Source organism: Chrysemys picta, chromosome 5, assembly GCF_011386835.1.
Source record: "Chrysemys picta bellii isolate R12L10 chromosome 5, ASM1138683v2, whole genome shotgun sequence".
Lineage (NCBI taxonomy): Eukaryota > Metazoa > Chordata > Testudines > Emydidae > Chrysemys > Chrysemys picta.
In genome coordinates, this window is record NC_088795.1 from 120,848,469 (window position 1) to 120,873,623 (window position 25,155).

Consider the following 25,155-nt stretch of genomic DNA (forward strand, 5'->3'; position numbering starts at 1 on the left):
ATGAATCTATTAATAGTTTGCAAAAACTTTAAAACCCAAGACCTGTTTGCTCTCTCTGTGTATATATTATAAATCCTTTCTCCTTTCCAGAAAAGAAAACATTTGCCCCAGAGTTCTTGCAAAAACTCAGGTCACATTAACTCCTCATCCCCCAATGATGTGCAGTGTATTGGGCATTGATTGTGTCCAGGGCTGGCTACACTTCAGTGTTGCTGTATGTACCATCGGCTTCAAATAATTTCACAGCCTGGACTGCATCTTACCAGGGAGATTGATTCCTGGACCAGTTCCCCTCCCATTTGCTATCACTGAAACCATCTCCCTTCCTATTTGCATAAAACACCTGTAGCAATGGCAGCAATTGCTGACAAGGAAGAGTCATGCTTAGAAAAAATCTTTAATGTATTTGTAACTCTTCAGTGAAGTAAGTATTTCTTCAGTTTTCTAAATCACGCCATTTGCTTTTGCTTTTCATTTTGTCTCCCTTTTCTATCTTTTCTTTCCCCTTCTCAACCCCTGTCTTCCCCGGAACATGCTTTTGTGCCCCCTGCTCCACTCTCCTATCCATGAGTTCCTGCTGCCAGTTCCTCCTCTTTCCTGCACAAGCTGCTTCGCTGCCTGGGGCCTTTCTCCCTTGTTCCCTGGTTCCCCACTCCTACCAGAGGCGTCAGTCCCATTCCTAGGTTCCCTCTGGTGTCTGGAAGCTCTTGTTTCCTGCCTTCATTCTCCTCTCACATAGCACCAGTGATGAGTGAAGTCAGACGGACAGATTCCTTTCCCTTTATTCCAGCTACCTTTACTGGCATCCAGGTGCCTTCTTTGCAATGTAAATTACAGATACCTGTAAAAGTAGCTGAAAACAAAGATGGGAAAGGCATGACCTTCCAGCTCTTTGCAGACCTCTAGCAAAGTGCTCCATGGTCCCACATTTCAGAATCCCTGGCATGACATTCATTAGAGCTGGTCTAACAATGGACCCACATTTTTGTGAAAATTTTGTCTTCTTTTGTCCAAGTTTTAAAATTCAATATTTTTTTAAAAAGCAACAGAGAGTCCTGTGGCACCTTTAAGACTAACAAAAGTATTGGACATAAGTTTTCGTGAGTGAATACCCACTTCGTCAGACGCATGTGGGTATTCACTCACGAAAGTTTATGCTCCAATACTTCTGTTAGTCTTAAAGGTGCCAGAGGACTCTCTGTTGCTTTTTACAGATCCAGACTAACACGGCTATCCCTCTGATACTTGACAGTATTTTTTTACTGGATCTAACATCAATGATAAAGTACTTTGGGATTCTTCAGCGTGAAAGGTGATATGTATGTATGAGCTGTTACAAACTGTAATAAGCCTCGTTAAATAATAATATTATTATTCCCCACAAGCTGTTTAATTTATGAGATATTTTGTTGTTTGCTTCCGGTACAGACATCCTCTCTTTGGCCGAAATGTCCCCTTGTCCAGTGGATCTGGGTTTATAATGTCAGACTCAGGTTTAATTGTAACCAATGCCCACGTGGTGTCAAGCAGCAATGCTATATCAGGGCGACAACAGTTAAAAGTGCAGCTACAGAATGGAGATACCTATGAAGCAACAATCAAAGACATTGACAAGAAGTCTGATATAGCAACAATAAAGATTCATCCTAAAGTAAGTAATCTAAGAGGTTAAATGAATCAGACTTGTAGCCTCAGCTCAGTTGTGTTTTAGGCACAGCCTTGTTTGCTGGAATATATTCTTAAGAATTCTTTAGAAACATATGTGGAATTGTTCATTATTAATGTCATGCAAATTTCACAGTGCAAATGAACCTAAGATATTTTTAATACCAAGACATCGTCTTCACATTTCTTTGCTCCAGTCAGGAATTAGTAGCCAGAGAGACTGCAAAATAAGCAGTTTATTAGCAGATCTTGTTAATATGATACAATTCAGCTAAAAAAGGCGGGAAAGAAGGTTCCCATTTCAATGACTAAAGATATAGTAAAATCAAGGACCCAGAACCAATGATTTCAATGCAGTGCTCTGATTTATATCACTGAAGATCTGGCTCAAAATATGGAATATTACTATTAGTGGAGTGTCACAGTGATCTTTAATAAAAGTCTGGTTCTTCCAGTATTTAGACCAGAAATAGTTCCATCGCTGGGCAGGAATTGAACAAATTGCCTCATTGAAACTTATTTTGATTGTTGCCTGGGAATACTATATCTCTCATTTAGTAGTATTTACTAGTCAATGTGAAGCCTAATATAAATTGCAGATGAAATGTAAGGAATAGACTGCAGTTGTAGGCCTGGGAAATTTCACATCTTGTTAATAAATTATTTCACCATTTCTGGTATGGAAGCACTGATTAAAAGAAAGATGTGGATGCTGCATATTGGAAAACATAACTGGAGATGTGAGTGTGACTGTGTTTGAAGAAAAAAGTCCTTTCAATGTTGGGAGAGGACGGGATATTTGAAGTGAACATCCTCTCTCTCAAAAAGTGTCTGCTTTATTGGGACAGTTTAATACTTGTAGTTAAAGGCGCCATCCTGCCTAAGGTGCACAAGAGAGGAACATTGGCCAAAGGAGAAGAGTCAGCCTGCTGAGAGCAGAATATGTGATGTGGTTGTACACAAGAGTCCACTAGCAGTTACTCATAGTTTACATACTGCCAGGCTCTCCCACCTTTACTCACACTAGGTGATACCTTACTCCTCAAATAATCCCATTGATTTCGGTGGTGCCACGTGGGCAGTAAGATACTGCACAATGTAGGAAAGGATGGCAGAATCTGGCTTGTGATGGCTTGCACACCATGACAATGATGATCCCATGGAAAATGGGTGAGTTTGTCTCAGAATCCTGTTGGGGCTTATTTTGTCATCTACTATAATTGCAAGGCAGCTCCATTAGCACTGAGCACTTTTCTTCTGAAGACAGTAGCAGGAAGCAGTGACCTGCAGTGTATTGAGCTGGCCTGAGCGGTGGTATCCTGACTTACGATGGCAGAATTGCTCTTCCGCTGGACATAGGTGGCAGCATATCCTCTGGCCTGTAGATAGGATTTGGTCCTTACATTTCATTTTGATTGACCAGCCACAAACTGACAGTAATTCTTTGTTTTCTTCCTGTTTTTATTTTAAAAGAAAAAACTGCCCGTATTATTACTGGGCCATTCGGCTGATCTGCGTCCTGGGGAGTTTGTCGTGGCTATTGGGAGCCCTTTTGCCTTGCAGAACACTGTGACAACAGGTATTGTCAGCACTGCTCAGCGAGATGGAAAGGAGCTAGGCCTGAGGGACTCAGATATGGATTACATTCAGACAGATGCCATTATCAATGTAAGTACTGGGTCAGTGAGGAGTTCAGAAACTCACCAGATTTATAGTCCTGGAACCTTGAAATTCCACCGGTGCTGCAGGGAATAATTGCCCTGTTAGAGGAATTCAACTGAATAAAATGGACATCCTATAAAATAAATTATGCCCTCTTCATGCGTGACAGATAGATTATTCTCTGTCTGTGGGTTAGATTCTGACCTTAGCCCTGAGGAAGAGAAGGTGCATAAGATGCCCCACCCCAGCAATAGTCCTGGGAGGCATTGTGAATGAGAGGCACCCCTTGGAGTTACAATCCCCCCGTTTCTGCCTTATCCAAGGGAGCATATGTGCAATGACTAGGGTGACCAGATGTCCCGATTTTATAGGGACAGTCCCAATTTTGGGGTCTTTTTCTTATTTAGGCTCCTGTTACCCCCCACCCCCTGTCCCGATTTTTCACATTTGCTGTCTGGTCACCCTAGCAATGACATATGGCTGGTATAGATCACCTCCTGTCTGCACTGGCTTGGCTACTCTGTCATGCAAGTTGTGAGAGTGGAGCCAAAGCTCCATTCATTCTCTACCCAGGGAAAGAATAAATGGGTGAGTAGCGTCACGTACCTGTATGTGCCCAGTTTTAAGGTTCAGGGATCTCACACAGGGACTTAAGTAGAAGTTCTTACTCACTTGTTCTGCCATATAGTCCAAATGAGAATCTAGCCCTAAATCACTGTAACAGCCTGAAACTCCAATCAGGATGGAGGCCCCATTGTGTTACATGCTGTACAGACACATATGAAGGCGCAGTTGCTACTCATATGAGGGGCTACAAGGGATGACCAAAAAAGACTAAATTATGCCCTCAGATACTTGCATGCAACTTCTAGTGAGTTTAAGGGGTGATGACAACTAAAGTCTGCCAAAACTTTAAAGCAAAAATATTCCCAGAAATATGTATTCACTAAATTCAGACAATGTACTCAGCAGAGTAAATTAATAGTATTTAGCCTTTTATACATACAAAGCCTTTTGTAAACATTCATTATTTCTCACAATACCCCTTTGAGGTGGTTGTATCAAGGAATCTGGTTTATACACTGGGAAACAAATATATAAGAGGTTGAGGGTGACATTTAGCAGCCAAAGTCCCATTAACTTCTAAATCACTGAGGCACTTTAAAGATGTTATTTGACGGGACAAACAGCAAGTTGGAGGCAGAGCCAGGATTAGAACAGGACTTTCTTGATTTCAAATCGGTGAACATTGCTCCAAACCTGTGCACGAGGCCACCTCTGCCCCCAAAATCTTCTGATCCAGTTCAGCCACAGACAGCAGAGTTCAATATGTAATACAAGAGCAAAGGTGATATTATGGTAGGCAGGGCTTAAATTCTCATCGAGTATTTCCCGGAGCCCCCCCACTGCCTCCCCCCAAGCATTCTATGAAAACTCCAGGGGGGTTGAAAATATTTCCTGGAGCTCCGCTCTGGACTGCTCTGGCTGAATGTAAGCCCTGAGAGTAGGGAAGGAAGGAAAAGACCGGAAAAAGCAACATTTTGAGGTGTTCTTCCAACAGAGAACATGGAGCATGAAGATGGTCTCCGGCCTGGAGAAGCAGTAAGCTTAGTTAACTCACTCATTCCTCCTGAGCCTAGGAAGAGTCTGATAGTTGCTCTATTCAGAAGCCTTCCTCCTGCTCAGCCAGACGCTTCAGCAAGAATGCGTAGCTGCCTTGTGAAAGGGCAGGAGAGACAAAAGAGGGAATGGGCAATACTCTACTAAACTGAACTATATTGTATTTGTACACATGGCTTTTTTACCATCAAATTATTCTAGCACAGGACAGCAAGTGAAAGGTGACTTTGGTTCTCTATTATTGGGAAAGTTTTTGCATGATTCAGGGTATTGTATCTGAAAAAGCTGCTTTCATGGCTCAGTTTTCCACAGTCAGAAATAATTCTGTTACAAATGGTGACTTGACAAAGATATACCATGAAATTAATAAAAATCAAAGTAGATTTTATGTTTTATTTTTCTGAGAATAAACAGCACTTTGCCCCGTGCAATCAATAGGTCAACTCTTAGATGGCACGTACTGGTATTATTAATCCATTGCTTGTTTATTTTGACTCGTAGCTTGCTGCTCTTGGCTCTTTGATAACCTGACCCAAAAAGTTGGCCCAACTCAAAAACAAATGTGTGCAGCCAACAAGTAGATAGGCAAGTGACCTCTACACATCCCACTTCCTGCAGCTCTCCGCTTTTTGGGTTTTTTCCTTGAAAGTCTTCAGATACTGGGAAAACTCAAAAATGCTTAGTTAAACAGTTGTCACATTTCCCCCCAGAGCTAGCTGCATATCCACGATTAGTAAAGCAATCTCTGTGTCTCCTTATCTACCTCACAAGGAGATGCAGTGAGGCTTAATTAATGTTGGCCAGGTTCTTTGTGCTCCTTGGGGAAAGTAGCTGACAGTATCACAACCCAATGTGCTGATTGACAGGTCTAGGTTTTATTAAAAAATATTGGTTTATTAACATCGTCCTGAGATGTAATTTGCTAAACATGGATTAAATATTTTCCAACCTTTTTGCAACAATACCTAGGAGAATAAAAATATGGTTTTACATTTTAGAGACTTTCTTTAACATTTCCCCTAATACTAACCCCAGTTTAGAACCTGATCCTGCAAAGAAGCAACGATAATCATAAGGGTCACCACTTGGATTCCTGAGCAGGATCAGGCCCTTTGATTCTCAGTTCTTTATGATAGGGATTGTGTCCTTCAGTGCAATGCCTCGCTCACTCTCAGGTGCTAATAAGTAACAGGGTCTGAAGTGCCATTTTCCTTTCCTGACGAAAAATAACAATTTAACATATTCTGCCATTATATTTACAGTATGGAAACTCAGGAGGACCTCTGGTTAATTTGGTAAGAACAGATTGATTTTTTTTCCTTTACAGAACAGGTTTACTTATCTCTTATGTTCTCAGTGAAGGTGGAATGTCCAATATATTATACACATACACAAATCTTACATCATTGAAGTGACAGGTCTTCAAGAAAAATCACTAATGGCTAAATTGTCAGATAATGGCATATAAGTTATGCCTGGGAAAAACATCTATGTGTGGCTGCAAACTCTCCCTCTGCTAATGCAAATCTGGTAATTGCTCATCTAACTGTATATGCAGAAAGACATGTATCTGACATGTGTACAAATGCCCATTTTCTGCTTGGAAAATGGGCAAGTGCACATTTTTTGCACATAGAACTTAGCATTAAGGTCTGAAAATGTGTCACTAGAAGACAAGTAAAGAAAAACAATTTGATTCAAAGTGAAGAATAATTTCATCATTATTTATTGTATCGCCACTACCACATTTTGGGTATCTTTCTCAAAACCCATGAAAACAATTATAATAGGAAAGACTAGCTTCCCCAGTAAGTCATTGCTCTACTTCTCCAGAGAGTGAGTAATTGACATCAACTTACTTATTTGAAAAATAAGGCCTTAGGCAGTGGGATTAACCTTGTAGTCCTTTAGAGACAATTTCATTGGCTGTCTTCTTTCCACAGGATGGTGAAGTGATTGGAATAAACACTTTAAAGGTTACTGCTGGAATTTCCTTTGCTATTCCTTCCGATCGCATCTCTCAGTTCCTCACAGAGTCACATGACAAACAAAATAAAGGTAAATTCTTCAAGCAACACTGGCTATAAAAAATATTGTTCTAAATGATACTGCAAACACGTATTTTAGTAGTTTGGTCTGTGTTAACCAAAAGAGAAATACAGTGGCTGATTGCAATATATAGCATATCTATTGTATTTATGTGGTTCCATTACTATAATACCTCACAATATCTAATGCATTTGTCCTCACTGCCCCCTATGAGGTAGATATTATCCCCTTTTTATATATAGTGAACTGGGCAAAAAGAAACTGAGCAACTTGCAAAAGATCATTCAGGCCACATGTGTTAGAGCAGAAAACTGAATCTGCATCTCCTGGGTCCCACGCAAGCACGTAATCATTGCATCATTCTTCCTTTCTGTTAGGCTACTGTACTGTACTCTGTATTATAGAATAGCACCGTGCCAGCAGTAATGTTGAAAGACAATAAAATTAGTTCATAGAGAACCTTTCATCCTGAAGTATAATTGATAAATTATATCCCTATGGAAACACATAATAATGTTATAATAACTGAAAGAATGAAACATTATTTTACATTGTCCAGTTCTGAGAAACTAACAAGCCTCACAACAGGAGGAAAAGAAATGTTGACTAAGAAATCCTGCTGTATTCCCATTAAAAGTGCCATAAGATCTTTAATAGCCACAAAGGGTTAACAGGACAGAAGTGAGGCTCAGCTCACTATATAAATAACTTACAAAACACATTTAATTAATAGGGAGGTGCTCTGGAATGCATTTATTTTAAGAGACCTTTTTGTTTTTATAAATATATTATTTGAAAATACTGTCTGGATTTTAGTTGTAAATTATCTGGTTCAAGAACTGCGTAATTCGTACACATTCAGCTGGCAGTGTGACAGAATGGACAGCTACAGCTCTGGGACACTCTCAGGTATGAACTTGGCAGATGGGGCTGTCAGTGAAAGGCCACCAGGATGCAGGTCTTGGTTTCTGTTGGTGTTCAAACTGATAAGGACAAATGCCACCCACCTGCCCCAATGGATGAGGGAACTTGATATGGACGGCAGTGAAGGGGAAGAGTCCCAGCAGCGAGGGAGGGAGGCACTCGCTTAGGGACACTAGGTAGCTCCTCCTCCTGGGCATCTTTGGCACCCATTGGCAAGCTGGTGGGGAGGGCTGCTGATTGGCTAGCATTCACCAGCATTTAACAGGGTATGTGGAGCCTCTTTATGCTCCTGGAACCAATTAAATGCCTGGTACAGGAGAGTATAGGTGATGCGCGGGTAGCACCCCTCCCTAGTGCTAAAGTTTAATAAAAGTTGGGGCCTCCTGCTTAATTCCGTGCACGTGCCTGTCCTCATTTTGCTGCTGAGTCCTCATCAAATCACAGGAAGGCTGCACACAGCTGAGGGAAGGAGTGTTGTCTTACAGCCTGAGAGAGGTTGTGCCATCATTATATATGGGATTTGGGATTTGAAGACAGCTTCTTGGAAGAAAAAGTGGTATTCCATTATTCATAAACCTAGAGACCCAAAGAATAGACAGTATCTCACATATAAGACTCAGAGAGAAAGTCACCAGAAAGGGTGAGAGTTGTAAATGAACCAGCTTAACTTGAGGTACACTTAGGAACAGTTTGTAATTTGACCTTAATCCAGGAGAATTTCCCTCCTCTTCTTTGTCACTGCAGATTACCCTAAGGAGACAGGGAGTAGGCAGGGTGGGGATAAGATCCAAACTCCCAGGACACAGTGGGTAGCTTTGGGAGGGATAATGCCACTACACCCTATTCATAAATGACTTCTATTTGCATGGGCTCTGCTACTGCTGTGATGATGATGATGATGATGATGATGATTGGTATTGGGGTAGCAGCTAGGCACCCCAGTCAGGGGCCACAAACCCATTGTGCTAGGTGCTGCACAAACACTGAACAAAGAGATTATCCCTGCCCCCAAAGAGCTTACAGTGTAAGTACCCCAATTACTGTCAAATGTACTTCCCTACGCTGAATGTATCTGCTGGTCCTCAGGCTCCTATCCCTAACTGTGTTTGACACCTCATGCTGAATGAGTTGTTGCCATTTCAGACTCAACATGGCCAAAACTGACCTACTAATATTTTAGCCCAAACCTTCCTCCCTACCTCAGTCCTCCAGTGCAATTCATAACTTTACCATCCTCCCTATCCCCCAAACCCATAACTTAGGGGTTATCTTTCATTCCTCCCTGTTCTTTTCTCAGCACATCCAGCTGGTAGCCAAGTGGGGTCACTTCTCTAGAACCCGCCCCTTTCTTTGTGTACTGACTGCCAAATTGTTTGTTCACATCCATATCTTCTCCCACCATGACTGCTGCAAGCCTCTCTTCTTGGGTCTCTTCCCTAGTAACCTGCCCCACCTTCTCGCGCCTGTCCATCCAAAATGCTGCTGCCAAAATCAGTTTTCCTATGCCATCCCCTCAGCCATGTTGCGTCATTGCAGTAGCTTCCCATTGCCCGAGCCTCACATTCACAGTCTTTGCGTTCAAGGCCAGACCTACCCTACATCTCTGACTTGGTCTTCTTTTGTGCCCTATCTCTCACTCCTCTACACTCACCAATGATTCTGGTCTCGCTATCCCCTTTATCTGCTTCTCTCACAGAAATGCCTGTGTCTCTTTCCATGCTGGAATGCCCATCCTGAACCTGTACAACTGGTCATCTCCCTCCTCTTCCACCATATTCAACCCCCTACTACACAGAGCAGACAAGAAGTGAAAGGGAAGAGCCAGACCATTGTGATGTGTATGTACCATACTGAGTGGCCACCAGATCTTTTTTCAGAGTAACAGCCGTGTTAGTCTGTATCCGCAAAAAGAACAGGAGTACTTGTGGCACCTTAGAGACTAACAAATTGAAAGCTTATGCTCTAATAAATTTGTTAGTCTCTAAGGTGCCACAAGTACTCCTGTTCTTTTCACCAGATCTTGTTATTTTCAACTTTGTTTCTTCTCTATATGGCACACTTGGTTACTAACCCTCACTTGCAATGTCATACTGAATCAAGACACTCATCTGGTCAGGCACCACTTGGATACTTGTAAGGAAGCACGTGGCCCATTTGCCCTGAACCACTGGCTATTCTTTAAAGTCATTTACTAGCCCTTGCTGTGGTGGAAATGTGGAAGGAATGAGTTTATTTCAGCAGTTATTTGCATAGTGTTCAGGATTAAGTTTGCATTTTTGGGCACTTAGTAATAGTTTTCAAATTTCCATACTTATGTTGTTCCTTGTTATGACTGTAAGTAGAATTTCTAGTTTTTCATCATCCTTTTCCTTGGGGCCAGTTACATTTCATCATATGAAAATATAAAAAGGGAATTGGTAGTTTAACTTTGATCCACCCTCAGAATCATGCTATGATTAAATCATAGGGAATAAGGATAAGGGTGTTTCCATTCTGCTCTGAATATCATCTAACTGAAAAGATTGGATTGTGGACGCATAAACTAGTAAAGTAACCTTCTTAGGAAATGCCTCTTTACACCTTGATTCTGCTGTAGAGGAGACAGCCATGGCATTGTATAATTAGTATGACTATGGCTTTTAAAATCTCAGTTGAGCAGATAACTTCATCAGTGTTGTATAATGTGCATAGTCATAAAATCATACTGTGTGTTTACTATGTAATCCTACTTTCATAGATGAAGAATCCAAAATATATACTGTATTAGGAATCATGAGCAATATTTAAATGTATAGTCGTTTACCACTCTATCAAATGGGATGGTCATAATAATAATACCTTATTTATTATTACCTTAATAATAATACTTTTATTATATAGAGCTTTAGCCATTCAAAACTCTGTAAAAGCATTAATTAACCCTGAGTACCTCAGGGAGGTAGGTAAAATCATCCCCATTACATAGATGGGAAAATTGACTGTGCAAAGGCTGGAATTTTCAAACTGGGTACCTAAAATTAGGCACTTAAATAAGTGGTCTGATTTTCAAAGGTGCTGAGAATCCACAGCTCCCTATGACTTCAACACCTCTGAAAATCAGGCCACTTATTTAGGTGCCTAACTTTAGAGATCCAGATATGAAAAAATCGGCCTTAGCAATCTGTTGAAGGCCAACGTGGGAATCACTGGCCGGGCTGGGATCAGAACTCAGGACTTCCTAGAAGAGTATTAGCAGGGAGTATGGGATGAAAGACAGTAAACTAACTATTAGCCTAAATATCAGCAAAATATTCTTGCCTTTGAGGACAGCTAAACCAAATCATCTAACAGGATGGGCTCCATCCAGGGCTAAGCAAGCTGTTGGGTTTAGCAAATAGTAATAATTATTAAAGATAATAATAGAGATAAATAGCTGCATACAGGTAAAGATATTGCTAACTGTCATTTAGGCTGTTCTTCATCTTAGAGTTGCATTCAGATCATTGGTTCACTCTATAACTCAGTTATACAGCTTGAAAAAATACGCCAGGGGAGGCTGGAGCTTTTTCATCGTATCTGTTTGGTAGTGGAATATTTTTCTTAAATAATTTCAGGCCTGCTGATGCAGTCTAAATGCAATGGGTGTGAACTGAATAGTAGGAAGTTTCCCTGCATACCAAGTAGAGTGCAAGATTAGTTTCTTCCTTAGAAAGGGGGAGGGATAGTTCAGTGGTTTGAGCATTGGCCTGCTAAACCTAGGGTTTTGAGTTCAATCCTTGAGGGGGCCACTTAGAGATCTGGGACAAAATCAGTACTTGGTCCTGCTAGTGAAGGCAGAGGGCTGGACTCAATGACCTTTCAAGGTCCTTTTCAGCTTTAGAAGATAGGATATCTCCACAAATATTTTTAAAGAAAAGGTCTTGGTGAAATCCTCATCCCATTGAAGTCAACAACATAAGTCCTATTAACTTCAGTGGCACCAGGATTGCACTCTTACTGACAGTGGACAGTGGCAATACTCACATGATAAAGTTATTCATGTACATGAGTGTTTGCAGGTTCAGGCCCATAATTTGCTCTAACAATAATACTGTACTTTTGCTGTAGCTTTGTCTGTGGTTATGAATATTTGTGCCGTTAGTCCCTTACTGACCTGTCTCGTTTTGTATATTATCATAATAATCAATCAAAAAGTTTAACTTTGAGAAGAAGAGGCTGATAGTATCTAGTGTCTTTCTTATGTATGAAAATATCTCATAGAACAGAAAGCTCTTTAAGTAGTTAGCTACTTCCAGCCGTTGAGGCCAGATTCACTAGCAAGCTCTGGCTGCTTTGCACTACTCCAGTTTAACTGACCTGTTAAGCCACGTTTGCAGCTGTTTTGCATCACTGGAGTGGCACAAATTATCTAGATCGCACTGGTGAGTCCGGCACATTCTGTTTCAGAGAACTTTAAAAGATCTCCTTCTCCATGGGTCATACTGGCTTCAGACTGAAGTTGTTCCACATATGTATAGCTTGATTATTCCAGCATATGAACATTTTAAAATAATAATAATAAAGCCTTAGTTACTGTGATTTCACTCTGGTGAGAGGCTCATTATTTTCAGGATCTCTTTCCAGTCTGTGCTTGCTGTCTTAATTATTTTTTCTTCCGCCTCCTGATCCCTACAGCAATTTAAAGTGCTTATGAAAACTGCCAGCTTGACAGCTCTGGAGACCGTAGCTCCAGCTTCCCCACACTGCTCTGCCAATGTAACTCAACTCTGCCCTCAAAAGGGCCATCCCTTTGTGGTGACAATGAACTGTAATTGAGTCTCAATGCCCATTCATTCCTTGGCTTCTCTGCTAAGATTGCCAGCAAGGCTGCCAATTTATACTGTCTCCCGCTGGTTTTGTTGTAGAAAACTTAACTTTTGCATATGACATTCAGCTTGGAGAAATGTAATGTGATGTCCTTTTTGCAAAGAGAGTCTTAGGTTCTCATGTGTTCTGATGAGAATGCTCCAAGAAAAAAAGATGCAGGAGTTCTTGCAGAAGGCTTCTGCCCAGGTCACAGCAACAGATAAAGTAATCTCTCAAATTAGAGCCTCATGTGCATTTTACTATAATTATAAAACCCTTATTTTAAATGAGGTTTGTCAAACTCATTCTGGAGAGAGAGACAAATTCAATTTTTACTTATGGTCCATAAACCTTCAGACCACAGCAGATCTCTCATTGGTCTGTCTGGGCAATTTGTACAAATATCTAGGGTGGAATAAGGCCTTTATGTAGTAACTAAGCCATTATAATTATTTCTTATTTGTTCAGTGCCTCATTATCACATTTAGCATTACCCACCAGGACAATAGTGCCCTTTAGGATCAGCACTCTGTCTTCCCTTGGTTTCTCATCTATCCCCATTCTTGTATCTGTTCCTGTACCGCTTCCATGTCTGTGCCTCTCATCCTTTCATTCATCTGCATTTTCTTCTTTGCAGCAATTCCCAATTCAACCTCCCTCTCCATTTTGTGCACCATTGTACTGCTTTCCCTTTCGCTATCCCAAGTCTTAACATGACCAGCAATGAAATAGTTATTGGTGACATTTAAAGGGCCATCCGACTTGTACACACTCTCAGAAACATCTTTTCAGACTGATTGCAGACTCAGGAAGAAGACACACTGCATCATTTCACACTCAGGTGCCACTCAAGTTTGAGAGGTTCCCTTTGCAAACATGAGAGCTAGGAACTGTGTGGTGGTTTTTTTTTTTTAATGGAAGTTTCAGTTCTGAAGGAGCTATATATATGTTATACAGATCACATAAATGGATCTGGTCCAGGGCCATGGTGGTTTTCAGCCCTGTTTTGAACAATAGAAATCTATCTGGAGTTTACTGTAGCCAGTTTTGCTCAATTCATCTTAAAAATTTCAGGAGAGACTAAGCATTCCAGGGAAGGCAACAAAGATGGCTGGAGGTATGCTGTAAGATTGCCAAGGGCCCAGTAAATCCCACATTTCTGGGATGTGTTCCGTTGACTTTAATGGGAATATAGGGTATGCAAGGAATGCAGGAGTAGGTCCCTGGCCTGGGATTATTTATTCTGGAAAGCACAAGTATTAGAGGCAACTGTTTAGTCTCTCCTCTTCATCCTCTCTCATAATGTGAAAGCAGCGGGATGCTCAAAGAAGTTGCAAGACAATTATTCTGGAACAAATGAGAGGAAATTCTCTTTTATACAGGATATAATCAACTGCTGAAGCACTCACTGCAGGACGTCATCAAATCAAATTAGTACATAAAGCAGCTTTTTGGCATCACCGTCACTCAGAACGGTTGTAGCTACAGAACCAATGGAGTTGTCCCTGCCTATAGCAGGGCTGAATTTGCCCCATTTAAACTCACTTGCACCACAAGTTCAAATGCGTAAGGATCACTTCACTATTTTTTCATTCTTTGGAAAGTTGATACATTGGGGACTTGTCTACACTTGCAGTGCTGCAGTGGCGCCACTGTAGTGCTTCAATATAGATACTAGTTTTGCTGACGGAAAAGGTAATCCACCTCTCTGAGAGCAGCGGCAGCTCCAGGCACCAGTGCTCCAAGCGCGTGCCTGGGGCGGCAAGCTGCGGGGGACGCCCTGCCGGTCCCTGCGAGGGCGGCAGTCAGGCAGCCTTCGGCGGCATGCCTGCAGGAGGTCCGCCAGTCCCACGGATTCAGCGGCAATTTGGCAGTGGGTACGCTGAAGCCGCGGGACCGGGGACCTCCCACAGGCATGCTGCTGAATCCGCGGGACTGGGGACCTCCTGCAGGCATGCCGCTGAAGGCAGCCTGCCTGCCGTGCTTGGGGTGGCAAAAAAGCTAGAGCCGCCCCTGTCTGAGAGGCAGTAGTTATGGTGTCTGAAGAAAGAATAGGGTCTTAGGTCGGCTAACTGCATCACTCAGGGGCGTGGATTTTTCACACTCTGAGTGACATTTTCTAATGTAGACTGGCCCTAAGTGTCATGTAGTTTACTTGTGTGGGGCTTTCAGAGGTGTCCTTAGAAGGTTCTGTCTCTATAAACATGGAAGACCCCATGGCACTTTTGTCTCATTGTTTAGGCACAGTCCTGGGAGGCAGGAGACTGGCTCTGTTAGAGCTTGAGTCATGTAACCTCTCAGTAAAATGGGGCTGATCATACTTATCCGCCTCATGGGTGTGTGGTGAATCTAAACTAATTGCTGTTTAGTGGCTGTCTATATAGTATTGTAAAGCACTTTGGAGTGCTATGGGATCTGTTCACTATGTGTGCTGTGCGACTAGTTGCCTTAGGTATTGTTTCTGCTCCCTGCTTGGAAACTTTTAAAACAAGAGAATAGGCCCTGATCCTGCGAGCAGTTCTGTATGGGGATTTCACAGTATGACCTGATGGTTAGCAAATGTGAGCTTTGACAAACCAACAAGGGAAGCAATTTCCAGGGTTGAGGACCTATTACTGAGAATTCTTTGCCTTTAGCATACTTCTGATAAACCAGGAGCTCTTAGCTTGAGCACCACATGTGAACTCAACACCTGCAGTATCAGGCAAGGAAAGAAGTGTTTTATTTATTTAACACTGTATTTATTTAGGTTTTTTGGTGAAATTTCCATTCCCCTCCCCCTGAAATTTTTTTTTCAAAATCTCATTTTGACAAAATTGATTTAACCATCTTTGGATCAAACATATGTAGTTACAAAAATTTGCATTCTCGTAGGTGTAATAAGTTCTAAAAATTTTTGTGCTACTAAATCTTTTAGAAATCTTGGATGTTTCCTGAACTTTCCTTAAGGAAAACTTTTATAGTACTGAAACCGATCTTTTGTGAGTTCTTTTATAGCGCCCATTATCTCAGTAATGGGACTAGAGAGGAGAAATCCTAATTCATGAGAGAAGGCACAAGACCTTAGAAGTCATTCTAATCACTATGCATGCTTTGTATTCTCTGTGCTATTAATCTTGGTAAAGGCTGATACTTCTTGCTTGTATTGGCTCTTACCATTTCAATGGAAAAGGTGTTCTTGTGATTGCCTAAAATCTTTATATATAGCTGCTGTGTTTTTTTTCCAGATGGGAAAAAACGTTTCATTGGCATAAGGATGCTGACAATAACACCCATGTAAGTATCTTTTAAATATTTTCATATAAACTGCATTGGTATACATAAAATGTATTATAAAGGTTCAGCAGTGGTTCAGAGCAACAAAGTTCTGATCTGTATGTAAACTTCCACTAGGTTTGTGAACATTTTTAGTTTTCAGCAGTGAAATTTACATTCTGAGATCAGGAAATTAATCATCTCACAGTTCTCCCACTCCTGCCATTGGTGACAATATACATGAATAAAGAACAGGAGTACTTGTGGCACCTTAGAGACTAACAAATTTATTAGAGCATAAGCTTTCGTGGACTACAGACCACTTCTAAATATTGAGGAGATATTCCACTCTGTCTGCATCCGAAGAAGTGGGCTGTAGTCCACGAAAGCTTATGCTCTAATAAATTTGTTAGTCTCTAAGGTGCCACAAGTACTCCTGTTCTTTTTGCGGATACAGACTAACACGGCTGCTACTCTGAAAAATATACATGAATGCGTGCTCTGCAAACTTTCTCACTCTGCTTTTCCCAGACAGCTGATGTTCTGTCAGAATCCAATTCCTTTTCCACAACCAAAATGAAAGTCACACTAAGCATTATTTTGATACCAGGGCAATACTTTTCCTTTAGTCCAGATACAGTGTAGGACTAAAAAAGTCAACTCCGTTCACTTGTCCCACTTTGTTAACAAAACCAACAAAACATTCCCTTGCCAGCTGAATGTATGCAAAAGAACTGGCAGAATAAGATCAATTTCTTCCAATTATCTCTTCATCATATTTAACATAAAATCTGTAATTGTCTAGTGTCTGAAATATCAGTGGAGAGCAAATGAACATAAGAACGGCTATACTGGGTCAGGTCAATGGTCTGCCTAGCCTAATATCCTGTCTTCCAATAGTGACCAATGCCAGATGCTTCAGAGGGAATGAACAGAACAGGGCAATTTTTATTGAGTGATCCATCCCCTGTCATCCACTCCCAGCTTCTGGCAATCAGAGGTTTAGGGACACCCAGAGAATGGGGTTGTGTCCCTTATGATCTTCGCTAATAGTCATTGCTGGACCTATCCTTCATGAACTTATCTAATTCTTTTTTGAACCCACTTATACTTTTGGCCTTCGCAACATCCCCCGGCAATGAGTTCCACAGGTTGATTGTGTTGTGTGAAGAAGTACTTCCTTATGTTTGTTTTAAACCTGCCACCTATTCATTTCATCAGGTGACCCCTGGTTCTTGTGTTATGTGAAGGGGTAAATAACACTTCCTTATTCACTTTCTCCACACCATTCATGATTTTATAGACTTGTATAATATCCTGCCTTAATTGTTTCTTTTCTAAAATGAACAGTCCCACTCTTTTTAATATCTCCTCCTATGGAAGTTGGTCCATGCCCTAATTATTTTGTTGACTTCTCCATACTTTGCCAATTCAAATATACCTTTTTTGAGATGGGATGACCAGAACTGCATGTAATATTCAATGTGTGAGTGTACCACGGATTTATATAGTGGCATTATATTTTCTGTCTTATTATCTATCTCTTTCCTAATGGTGCCTAACATTTAGCTTTTTTGACTGGCGCTGTACATTTAGCAGATGTTTTCAAGGAACTATCCATGATGACCATCGCCATATTTGGGGTCGGGAAGGAATTTTCCCCAGGACAGATTGGCAGAGACCCTGGGGGTTTTTCACCTTCCTCTATAGCATGGGGCATGGATCATTTGCAGGTTTAAACTAGTGTAAATGGTGAATTCTCTGTAACTTGAAGTCTTTAAATCATGATTTGAGGACTTCAGTAACTCAGCCAGAGGTTAGGGCTCTATTATGGGCGTGAGTGGTGAGGTTCTGTGGCCTGCAGTGTTCAGGAAGTCAGACTAGATGATCATATAGTCATAGAACTGGAAGGGACCTCGAGAGGTCATCTAGTCCAGTCCCCTGCTCTCAAGGCAGGACTAAGTATTATCTAGACCATCCTTGACAGGTGTTTGTCCAACCTGCTCTTAAAAATCCCCAATGATGGAGATTCCGCAACCTCCCTAGGCACTTTGTTCCAATGCTTAACCACCCTGACAGTTAGGAAGTTTTTCCTAATGTCCAACCTAAACTGCCCTTGCTGCAATGATCACAATGGTCCCTTCTGACCTTAAAGGCTATGTGTCTATGACTGCAAGGTCTTGCTTGAGTGGTAACACCTAATTTAGACCCCATCATTTGTATTATATTGGGATTATATTTTCCAGTGTGCATTACTTTGCATTTACCAGTATTGAATTTCATCTGCCATTTTGCTGCCCAGTCACCTAGTTTTGTGAGATCTCTTTATAACCCTTTGTACTCTTCTGTTTACACTTAGACAATTCCTCTTTTATACCAGTAGCTCTGTCTCCAGCGTGGCAGAAGGCTGTGTGACTAAACACCTGTTTGCAGCATACGCAGCTGATGTTTTTGACTAAACAGTATTTATTTTATTGAGTTATATTTTTGCTGTCTCAAAGATAAGGGTCAAATCCTCAGCAGGAATAAATCAGTGTGTCTTCATTAACGTCAGTAGACGCTGACAGACACCAACTGAGGATTTAACTTTAAATATCATGACATATGCAGTCAGTGTGAGGCTTTGCTGCATTTGCAATATCTAAAGAAATACGGCAAGAAGTTTCCCTGGCCATTTTTGGTAAATAACAGCTCTATTGCCACCTTTTGGGTCTACAGCAGCAGCCAGCCTAAACATTGACTTTGTGCAAGTGCTCATGGGCGCACGTACACCCCCCCCCCCGGACTGGCCCCCTCCCCTCTGCAACAGGCCCCCCAGCTTTGCCCTTTCCTGCCTACCCCATTTGCCCCTTGCAGCCTTTTGCGCCCCCCCCAACTTCAGTTTGTTTGCCTGCCCCACCCTTTTCCCCCTGCAGCTTGGTTTGTTTGTCCCACTCCAGCCCTACTGTTAGCCCCTTGGTTCCTCTGCCCCACTCCCGGCCTGGTTGCTTCCCTTCCTTTGTGCCCCCCCTTGCCCTGATTGGCGCCTCCCTTTGTGTGCACATGCCCCCTCCCATGCGCTTGTGCCCCCCCCGTTTTGATTGATCACTGCACCCCCCTGATGTTATTGTAACCTTCCCTCCCCTATAGGGTTACCATTCGTCCGGATTCTCCCGGACATGGCCGGCTTTTTGAGTTTAAAAATAGCGTCCGGGCGGAATATGTAAATGTCCGGATTTCCCCCCTCCAATGCAGAGCACGCGCAGCTGACAGGGCAGCCAGCTGGATCGAGCCACTCGCACGGGGCTCCGGCAGCCAGAGCCCCTCCTCCGCTTCCCCCTCCTCTCCCCTGCAGCTTCAGATCACTCCCCTCCTCTCTCTCCCCCCCCTCCCTGCATTCGCAGATCGCCAGCCATTCGCATCGGGCCTCCAGCCTCCTCTCTCTCCCCCCCCGGTCCCCCACCCCTGCTGCCCAGCGCGCTGCTCCGCAGCACTCTGTGAGGGCGGGAACTGGGCTGTGTGCTCCATGGGGGAGCGCAGCAGCGTGTCGGGGTCTGCATGGAGCCCGACACGCTGTTCTGAGCGGCACGGTAAGGGGGCCAGGGGGTCGGAAAAGAGGCAGGGGGTTCTGGAGGGGGCAGTCAAGAGACAGGGAGCAGGGGGAGGGTTGGATGGGTCAGGAGTTCTGGGGGGGGCTGTCAGGGGACGGGGGTGTGGATAAGGTTTTGGGCAGTCAGGGGACAGGTAGGATGGGGGGGGTCTCAGGAGGGGGCAGTTAGGGGACAAGGAACAGGGGGGTTGGAAGTTCTGGGGGGAGCTGTCAGGGGGTAGGGGTGGGGAGGGATCGGAGCAGTTAGGGGTCAGGGAGCAGGGGGTTTAGATGGGTCGGGAGTTCTGGGGAGGGGGTCTGTCAGGGGGCGGGGAGTGGTTGGATGGGGTGTGGTAGTCCCGGGAGTCTGTCAGGGGGTGGGGATATGGATAAGGTTTTGGGCAGTCAGGGGACAGGTAGGGGGTAGGGTCCTAGGGGGGCAGTTAGGATAGGGGGGTCTCAAGAGGGGGCAGTCAGGGGACAAGGAGCGGGGGGGGGATTCTGAGGGGGGCAGTCAGGGGGCAGGAAGTGGGAGGGCAGGGCTCCCACCATCCTCTTTTTTGATTGTTGAAATATGGTAATCCTACTCCCCTAGTGCAGCTAAAGGAGCTGGATTTCCATCTTACATCGGTGACTGACCCCCCCCCCCCCAAGTCCCTGTTAGTCCCTCATCTGGTCCCCTTCATTTCGGTGCCCTCCTCCCCTGCCTGCAGCCTAGCGGGGAGGAGTGGTTGACCTGCTGCCCCTCCCCCCTCTTTTCTGGTGTTTTTTCCCCTCCCTCCCTGCTCATTATGGAGGGGAATGTTGCCAGCAAGACCTCTCAAGTAGAGCCCGCCACCCCGCCCCTGCCTGCCCCCCCAACAATCCCCCTAGCCTCTACCTCAACCACCGCTGCCGAAAAAAAAATTACAGTGTGTGTGTGTGTGTGTGTTTGTTTTAACTCTATTAACTTCATGCGGGGGGAAATTGTGAAGCAGGGCTGGTTTCCTTTCCATCTGACTGCATAGCTCACAAACTCTCCGGTTATGATACTGAAGCACAGCTATCCATGGCAACTGAGTTGAAAGTCTTTACACCCAGAGATAGGCTTGAAGCAACTCTGTACCCTAAGCCTGGGATTCAGTCATCCTCAAACATTGGGGGGGCAAAGTGTTTTACAATCTGTATTTTGCAGCTGGCTCCTTACTCTTTTAACAAGCCAAATGCAGAACACTCGAAAGCAGAGCAAAATTTCCCAAACAAGATTTTTCTTGAAAAACTCAGGAGTCTGGTCTTGCTGTGGACCAGATACAGGTCTCCTGTTTGACTACTGGAGTTTTCAAAAGTGTTGTATTTTTAATTGCGGACACAATGAGAATGAAATGTCAAAATAAACAAACTAGACTATCAGCAAATGTTTGCCTTATCACCAGTGTGAATGTTACTCAGCTTATAAACTCTCTGGGCCATCTTTTCATTCTGTGTTAGTACAGCGCCTAGCACAATGGGGTCCATGACTGGAGCTCTTAGGTGCTTCCACAATACAAAGCACAGCAATAACAGAACAAGCTATTTCTGCATGAGGTACAAGACAATAATTATGGCATGTGCAGTTGAGGATGCATAATAACAAATCTGATTCCTTTTAAAAATCTGCTGATATAGAGAGCTTTTTTCATTCAGACAATTTTAATGATAATTTGTGGATACATACTTAGGTTAAGTAAAGTATTTTATTATACTTCTTTTATTCAAGAGAAAACTCAAGAATAATGTAGTACTTTTGAAAATTATTTCTCTTTGAAACAATTACTGATTTCAATATTTTAATCTTCTCTTAGTCTTGTGGAAGAACTAAAACTCAATAATCCTGATTTTCCTGATGTCAGCAGTGGAATTTATGTACACGAAGTTGTCCCAAATTCACCTTCTCAGAGGTAGGTGGAATCCAAAGCAAACATCATTTTTCTTCATGTTGAAGATACTTATCCAACAGAAACTAGCAGGCAGTGTTGTCGTTTATATTCAAGGTCTTGCATGTTCTTGCTTTGTATTATTTTTGCTTTTCAAAGGGAATTTGGGCCGTTTAGTAAAATACCTGTTAAAATATTTTGATGAATTTCTATTAACATTTAAAATAGTCAAATATTTATAATATCATTGCTAAGGGCAACATCTTAAAGTATTAGCTGGTTTGAATTTTTAAATAAACAAACACGCTTGAAGAACTATGTAACCATATTTGTATTTCAAAGGCAAAATTAAGTGTGAATAAACAGAACCTTTAATATAAATGAGGATGCTGCTTGCCAATCTTTGTTGAATAAATGTCTTCATATGTTCCCTATTACTATGACATAGTAGCTGTTGGCTTGAATTTTCTACAGACTAGGCTCAGTTTTCAAACTTCATTTCATACTAATATTGTTAAGCCCCAACACTTCATCTCGGAGGAATGAACGATTGTTTTTTCAGGCTTTCTACATATCCGATTTTAAGACTTTTTCTAGGAATTAATAAGAAAATTGGAGGATGAATTAAAAGTCATTCAGATAAATATTTGAAGGCAAAGAGAAAAAAAAATGACCAGCATTTTGGTCAGTACATTCTGTCCACTTTAGAATTTTTAGAAGTAGACTTTGTTTCTTTTCAAGGCACTCAATGTATATGACAGGGGACAGTCTAATCTTGGCACAAGGATGAACTAGAAAGACTCACTGGTGAAAGGTATCTTTCATGTCTATGTTGTTATAGGTACTGAAGTTTTGAGAAAACAATACCTAGTAAAAACTAGATTTGTGCTCTATCTGTTGTCACTGTTTTAGAAGACATCTCTTCAATTCAATGCTCCATGGGTACAATTTTTCATATAACATTTTTTTTTCAAAAATTGCAGATTCTGCAATGCCAAAACATTTTGCAGATTTGTGTTGATTTTGCTAAATTGCTCATTTTGGAAAAAAAAAATTAAAATAAATCAAAACATCTCATTTCAATTTTTCAGTTTTGAAATGACTTTTTTGTTTCAAAATTTTCTTTAATGTTATTTTAAAAAATGCAAATACATTTAGAAATTGTCAAAATCAAAAAGAAACATTTTGATTTTGTCAAATTGAAATATTTAATCTGAGCAAAAGCAATTTTGTTCAACTGTGTAATTCACTGAAAAATTCAGAATATTAATTTTTTATCCATTCTGAAATGATTTTTCAACTTTTTGAAATTGCCAACAAATCAAAAAATCCATTATTCGCCTAGCTCTAATGCTTCATGTTTGATTTTAGAAAACTGCTGAGATTACATTTTACTGCAGTTAGTAACACCCTGAATGAAATTCACCCCTATGGAAAGGCTGAGAGCAAGACTTATGTATGACATCCATCAAATCCATCCTTCTGCTGGTCCTCTGTACAGGGTGAATTTCATGCCCTTGAATACACAGCTTAATCTTTGCTTTATCTTGCTTATGCAGAGGTGGCATCAAAGATGGAGACATCATTGTCAAAGTAAATGGACGCCCTCTGATGACCTCCAGTGACCTTCAAGAGGCTGTGATGAATGAGTCACCTCTACTACTTGAAGTTCGAAGGGGAAATGATGACTTGCTATTTAACATAGAGCCTGAAGTTGTCATGTAAATCGAACTGAGGAAGCTCACACCATAACTAAACTCACTTATTCTGAAACATCAGATACCTCCTTTACAGCTGCAGTGATTATACTTCCTGTTGACTAATGACAAGGTGGACTAACTTGATTGCCTGAGCCATGTCTGTACATAGTAGTTAAATTTAATTAGGTTACAAAATGAAAACAAACGTGATTTTACCTTCAAAGTAATTTAGTTAAAAAATATTTTGAGGATAACAATAAACAACCCCACAATGTGTGTAAATTGGGCACATTAATTATATGTCTGCCATTGCAGGGGCCTCAGGCACTGGTGCACTTCGGCCCTTCTGTTCTCTGCCTGTGGCCAGGGCGGCTCCAAGCACCAGCGCAGCAAGCGTGTGCCTGGGGCCGCAAGCCGCGGGGGGCGGTGTGCCGGTTGCCATGAGGGCGGCAGTCAGGCAACCTTCGGCGGCATGCCTGCAGGAGGTCCACTGGTCCTGCGGCTTCGGTGGCAATTCGGCAGTGGGTACGCCTAAGGTGCGGGACCGGCATATCACCCGCAGAAACGCAGTGGACCGCCTGCAGGTGTGCCGCTGAAGGCTGCCTGACTGCCATGCTTGGGGCGGCAAAAAACATAGAGCTGCCCCTGCCTATGGCACATAATAGTCTAATCTCCTGTGACCGTAATGCTTCGGTCTAATTTTGGTTGTTGGCTTTAGTGTGTGGGTACTGGGTGGTATTGATGGCCTGTGATGTACAGGAGTTCAGACTGGAACTGGTGGTCCCTCTGGCCTTAAACTCTATGACTCTTTCTGGGGTGTCACTATAGAAACTGGCTCCAACCCCAGTCCCATTAAATTTAATAGAAGTTTTGCCATTGATGGCAGGGTTAGTCCTGTAATTTGAAAGTCCATAACTCCATCAACAGTGAGGAAACATGGTTAAAAAGGGGAAATTGCCATTGGATGATTATAAGCAGGATTTTGACACAACAGAACTAAGCTACTTTGACCAAAAGCTGAGCTTTTTTGTTTGTTTGTTTTTGCATTTTTTGCCTCTTTAAATGTGAAATTAGCATTGGCAAAGCCGTTATTAGTTCTTGGAGCTTGTACATTATATGTGAATGCAGGTGGGGAAAATCTGTAAATATAAAAATAGTATGAAAGTGGTAACAGGCTATAGAGTGTTACACCTAGGTCATGCAATTCTGGAATATAGTAAATGATTCTTATAGAATTAATGCTTTAGTTAAATATATAAAAGTCGAAACAATGTGCAGAAAAAAAAGTTTGAAAATGCACAGTATTTTTACAGGGTTTTTTAAAGTCATGGTACAAATTAGTTTTTCATTATACTGGTACGCTTTGCTGAAAAATTGATATACTACTTATGCTTGTACTGTATATGTTTCTACTGTAAGGAAATTGAAGTTTGCACAAATAAAATTTTGCTTTGCACCGCTGTTAATAATTATTTTGGCAAATATTCTCTTGTTCTGGAACAGACTCCCCCAAGAGATGATTTAGCTAAAGAAAGTTGGGCTGATTGATATGAAAGCCTTTTAAAGGCTACAGAAGCCTTGATTTCATAGCTTTGTCATGTAATTTTTTTGCTGAGATTCTGCCCTTACTTACTGTGTTTAATAATGCTTTATGCACATTATAATTCAAATTTTATAATGTGATTTTCATATTTTTATTATTATTATTTGTACTATGGTGGCAACTAGAGAACCCTGCTAAGATACAGTTGGGGAACTGAGGAAGAGAAAGAGTAGGTAACTTGCCCCAGGTCAAACCCACTGCTGGCCCATGCTGGTTGAGTTGAGTTAAGGGGCTTGGGCTAAGGAGCTGTTTTATTTTGGTGTAGACATTGTGGCTCAGGCTGGAGCCTGGGGTCTAGGATCCTGCGAGGTGGGAGGGTCCCAGAGCTTGGGCTGCAGCCCAAGCCCAAACATCTACACCACAATTAAACACTCCTTAGCCAAAGACCTGCTC

At 42.0% G+C, this 25,155-nt stretch overlaps 1 protein-coding gene across 1 annotated transcript in view; it reads left to right on the forward strand.

Moving 5' to 3' along the window:
- HTRA3 (HtrA serine peptidase 3) overlaps positions 1-24,615 on the forward strand; it is a 39,999-nt gene extending 15,384 nt beyond the window's left edge. The window contains exons 3-9 of the mRNA XM_005309345.5: positions 1,429-1,651; positions 3,139-3,333; positions 6,210-6,242; positions 6,891-7,005; positions 15,972-16,020; positions 21,388-21,483; positions 23,019-24,615. Of these exons, the coding sequence (XP_005309402.1) occupies positions 1,429-1,651; positions 3,139-3,333; positions 6,210-6,242; positions 6,891-7,005; positions 15,972-16,020; positions 21,388-21,483; positions 23,019-23,184 (877 nt within the window). The 3' untranslated portion in view covers positions 23,185-24,615. The remainder of the gene's footprint in view (positions 1-1,428; positions 1,652-3,138; positions 3,334-6,209; positions 6,243-6,890; positions 7,006-15,971; positions 16,021-21,387; positions 21,484-23,018) is intronic.
- The last annotated feature ends 540 nt before the right edge of the window (positions 24,616-25,155 follow it).